The 4801-nt window shown below is 50.0% G+C and overlaps 1 protein-coding gene across 1 annotated transcript; it reads left to right on the top strand.

Moving 5' to 3' along the window:
- Nucleotides 1-184: 184 nt before the first annotated feature.
- LOC311373326 (transmembrane protein 53-like) lies at nt 185-3974 on the top strand (the record flags this gene model as incomplete). Its single annotated transcript, XM_084490106.1, is given in 5 exon segments — nt 185-227; nt 230-354; nt 357-393; nt 396-749; nt 2191-3974. Coding segments are annotated over 5 exon segments (924 nt in total). The 3' UTR covers nt 2556-3974.
- Between the last annotated feature and the right edge of the window lie 827 nt (nt 3975-4801).

Genomic DNA, 4801 nt, shown 5'->3' with positions numbered 1-4801 from the left:
TGCTAGTCCACTGTATCATATAATCCTGACAGTACAATAATGCATTACATGTTAACAACTAGGTTGTATACATAAAATAATAACCATGAACAAACCGCAGAACAGAGTTATTGGTCAGCGTATCAGCCAATCATCTGACGTGTGTGTGTGTGTGTGTGTGTGTGTGTGTGTTCTCAGCCTCTTCATGTCAGAACCTGTCGATGCGAAGGCGTCACACAAAACCAGCGAGGACCCGCCGGCCTCCTCACCCACAAGATCAGCAGCACCGTAACGTACCACTACCACCAGGACCCCCACACGCCCCCGCCCCCGGGCCCGTCCCGGTCCGACACGGGGGGGGGTGATCCCCACTGTCCCCTCCGCCGGCCCCCACCTCCCCCTCACCGGCCCCTCGCCCCTGGTCCTCCTCCTCCCCTGGCTGGGCGCCAGACCAGAGGCTCTGGCCAAGTACCGGGCGCTGTACCTGGGCCGGGGCATGGACGTGCTGACGGTGGAGAGCAGCGTGTGGCTCTTCCTGTGGCCCCGCTGGGGGCTGGCGTACGGGCGCGACGTGCTGCGGCTGCTGGAGCGGCCCTGGCTGCAGCGGCGCCCCCTGCTGGTCCACGCCTGCTCCATCGGCGGATACACCTTCTCCATGATGCTCAGCCACCTGGCCCAGGGCCCCGAGCGGTACGCCCGCCTCGCCGCCAGGGTCCGGGGCCACGTCTACGACAGCATGGTGGCGGGCAGCCTGGAGCACATGGCCACGGGTGAGGAGGAGGGCCGACCGACCAATGAGGGGGGGGGGGGGGGGCGGGGCGGGCTCTGGGTGGGCGGGCTCTGGGTACTTTGGGGTTTGATACGCGCGTTGAGCCGCTGAGACTTTAATGCCCCGTCCGAGCCACCCTTGGGTGAGAACAAAACGTCCCCATTGGGGTAATCCCTCTGGCTGGGTTGCTCAGTCTGGAGAAATGTTCAACCGTGTCAACTGGGGGTCAAATCGACCAAACGGGAACAAAGCAAGGTTAGAGCGGGGACTAGTGTCTCTTATCAGAGCACTGATACATACTGATGGTATCACCCTAAACAAGCAACGTCAGCCAAAGGTTATGGCAGGCGGGATATTTGTTTAGCCAACTCTGTTCTGTCTTGCAGTAAGTATCAGATGAACTGACTTTTATGCATCATTATAAAGGAGTGATCTTGATCAAAATGAAAATAAGATACTACTGTGGCCAGAGCAGCTGGAATGCCTGGAGGCACAACCAGAACATCACGTGTGATCTCTCCTGGCGGGGAGGTCAGCTGCTGTATTGTGAAGTTTCAAGCCAACATGTGTCACAGTGACTTGCTTAATACAGAGTCCAAAATAAATGAAGATATTAAATGTTCTCCTCTGGCTGAAGAATATTAATCTTGGATACAAAACCAGTCACATCATTCTAATCCAGCTTCAACATAGTAGCAGGAAAGAGGTTGAATTTGTAAATTAAGCCTTAAATTGGGGTCTACAGTTAGAGACTGTAGAGACTTACTATGATCAAGGTCAATACAAATAGAGTATCACAGGTTGTTATGTCCTCTTCTCTGTATCCTCTCTTGGTTCTAAATGTGCTCATGGTTCAGCCTGGCTCTCACTTTGAAGGTTAGCATTATAAAATTGTAGCTTTGTCTTTCATATCACTCAGAGTGATATCTGAGTGTCAGACTGAAGTAGCCTTGAACTCAAACCGTGTTACTGCTGACCTTTCTCTCCCTCTCAAATTCAAGGTTTGAGATTTTCAAAATGCAGACTTTTTTTAATAACATTTTTTATAATTTTTTTAAACATTTTTATTGTTATAACAACAATCACTCCTTCACCCTCTCTTTCTTCGGTCTTGGGCCTCTCTCTCTCCCTCCCTCTCTCACTCTCTCCCTCTTCGGTCTTGGGCCTCTCTCTCTCTCTCCCTCCATACCTCTCCCCATCTCCCTCCCTCTCTCTCCCTCGGGCCTCTGTCTCTCTTTCCCTCCCTCTCCTTCTCTCCCTCTCTCCTTCTCTCCCTCCCTCCCTCCCTCTCCCTCTTCCTTTCGGGCCTCTGTCTCCCTCCCTCTCTCCCTCCCTCCCTTCCTCTCCCTCTCCCTGGCCTCCCCCTCTCCCCCTCTCCCTCCCTCTCCCTCCCCCTCTCTCTCTCCTTCTCCCCCTCTCTCCCCCTCTCCCCCCCTCCCCAGGCCTGGGTAAGACTCTGTTTCCCCGTCTGGAGGTCCTGGTGAGGAACGCCGCCCTGTTCTTCTTCTGGCTCTTCCGGAGCCACACGGCCGACTTCTACGACAGCGGCGTGCACGTGTTCCGCAACAACCCTGTGCACGCGCCGGCGCTCTTCTTCTTCTGCGACAACGACGTCATGTGTGACCCGGTCGCCATGGAGACGGTGATCGAGCTCTGGAGGGGGCGGGGCGTGGCGGTGGACCGCCGCCGCTGGGCCACCTCCGTGCACGCCGCCCACCTGCGGTGCCACCGCGAGGAGTACCTCGCCGCGCTGGACGCCTTCCTCAGCTCGCTGCCGACAGCACTGGGGGAGGCCCGCGAACTCTGACCTCTGACCTCTGACCTCTCTGGCCGCGTGTGCTAGTGGACTGTGTAGTGGCGGACTGTGGTCAGACACGATCGACGCACAAACACAGGGAACGCCGGAAGTCAAATGCTGTGTGATCAGTCGAAGGGGGTCGGCTTAGCTCAGGAGGTAGTGCAGGTTGGCTGGTAACTGGAAGGTTGCTAGTTCGATCCCCGGCTCCTCCTAGCTGAGACAGGGTTAGACACCTCACCCTAATTTCTTCAGATGAGCTGGCTGTCACCTTGCATGCTTAACGCTGTGAATGTGTGCATTAAACCTTGTATGTCGCTTTGGGTAAAAGCGTCTGCTAAATGCCCTCAATGAAGAACGGGAAGTTTTGGTATGCTGTCTCAATCAACATGGCGTCTGTATCCGCTCCCATGGAGTAACCACGTGCATTCGGATCGATACATGAACAATGCAAACTAAAAAGTTATGCAAACACAGACCTTCAGTTGCTAGGTTCTCTGTCCCTTTTTTGTATCCGTTTGTATCCGTTATGCAAAGTATAAACCACTGAAGTTTCAACTATTTATTTGTATTGTATTTAACATAGATCATTTTAATTTAATATTTATATGCAAACCCAGGCAGTACAATTTCCATCAGTGGCCAGTGTTGCGTTATGGTATTTAACTTACTTATTTTTCAGTGCATGACAAAGGGTCTTTTGAGTGGAACTTTTAAGTTTGTGTGTTTGGTAACACTTTACAATAAGGGTACATTATAAGTATGAAGTAAAATTACTTAATGCAGTTATAAACCTATTCCAACGGGTCAAACTCATCAACTGTCATTTAGTCATGATATAGTAATATGTATGTCTGCTTAGTTTGCACTGAGAAAAATAGAAATTGCATACTTTTTGCTACAGTTTCTGCGTGAATATGGGGCAAAACACATCAAATTGTTTTAATTCCTTGACAAAGTTGCACATCCACAAATCAGTTTGTGAATTCATGCAATGAGAGTTGCATACCAGTAGAATACTTTCTCACAAATAAAAAAATATTTTGCTTGAATCTACAGAAGAGGATTCGTTTATTGTTGTTTGTTGTTTATTGTTGTTCTTTCAATCTGATCGGTTGCAAAAGATATATATTTTTTCGAGCAAAATGCTAAACCTACGGGCATGTTTTGAACATACGTCATTCAGATGACGTATGATGAAGATGAAGTCTTTTTTTTTCGACCAGTGATTATACTGCCTTATTCTACTTTGTTTAAGAATGCTTGATTTTGATTGGCTGGGAGGAGGGCATTAACCTGGCAGGTTGCCCGCTGACTTGTCGGTTGTAGGCTACTTGCTGCTGACTGAGTGAGCACAGCGTCAAATAGTAGATCAATACGCTAGTATATTTTTCTATCACAGAAATGTCAAACATGAGGTCCATTGTAAAAATAAACCTTGTTTAAAAAAGTTTCTAAAATGTGTCAGAAATCTATCAGAGGGTCAGTTTATACATTTAATAAGCATGCAATACGAATAAGAAAAAGCATATTATTAAAGTATTTGAATTGTTTTATTATGTTGGCAAGCAAGGATAGAATAAACGGGATAATCACCGAGAGGCAGGGCAATAAACAGTTTGATATTCCCGGCTCGTGGAAGGTTACCGCCCGAGACGAAGTCGTCCACGAGCCGGGCATATCAAACTGTTTATTGCCCTGCCTCTCGGTGATTATCCCTTACCTAATGGAGGGGGTTCTGTGATCGCGGACTTAGGTCTGTATTGGGTCAGAAAGCCCCACTGATCAATGTTTTCTGATAAATTTGCAGCCCTGGACCGAGGCAAACAAATCCTAAAAATAAGAATTCCAGAAAAAGGAAATATGATATCAAAATCAACATGCATGTCTATTGCTCACTTCTCCGACCATTTAACATTTGTCAATACAGTCCCCGGCAAAGCGGCTGGAAGTGTTGCCTTAAAGTGTCAGTGTGCAGACTGAACCTCCTCATGTCCCTGGGCAGCGGTCAGCAGGTGCTCAGCTTGTCCGTGTTGATCAGTAACTCGTCCAGGTACACCTGGACCTTCATCAGACTCACGTAGACGTGGCTTTCTGAGAAGCCGCTGTACGCCCGCCCCTCTCCGGTCCGGGCGTGGTGGTCCGCGGCGGGGAGGCAGTTCAGGGTCTCGGCCAGGAAGCGCACGTAGCCGTTCAGGCAGGAGACGTCGGCCTCGATCTGGCCCTGGGGCCCCGATGCGGGTTCCTGGAGCTGGGCC

Source organism: Micromesistius poutassou (genome assembly GCF_964030765.1).
Source record: "Micromesistius poutassou genome assembly, contig: SCAFFOLD_7019, whole genome shotgun sequence".
Taxonomy (NCBI): domain Eukaryota; kingdom Metazoa; phylum Chordata; class Actinopteri; order Gadiformes; family Gadidae; genus Micromesistius; species Micromesistius poutassou.
Note: the sequence above shows the minus strand (reverse complement) of the source record. Positions and strands in the feature narration are given on the sequence as shown.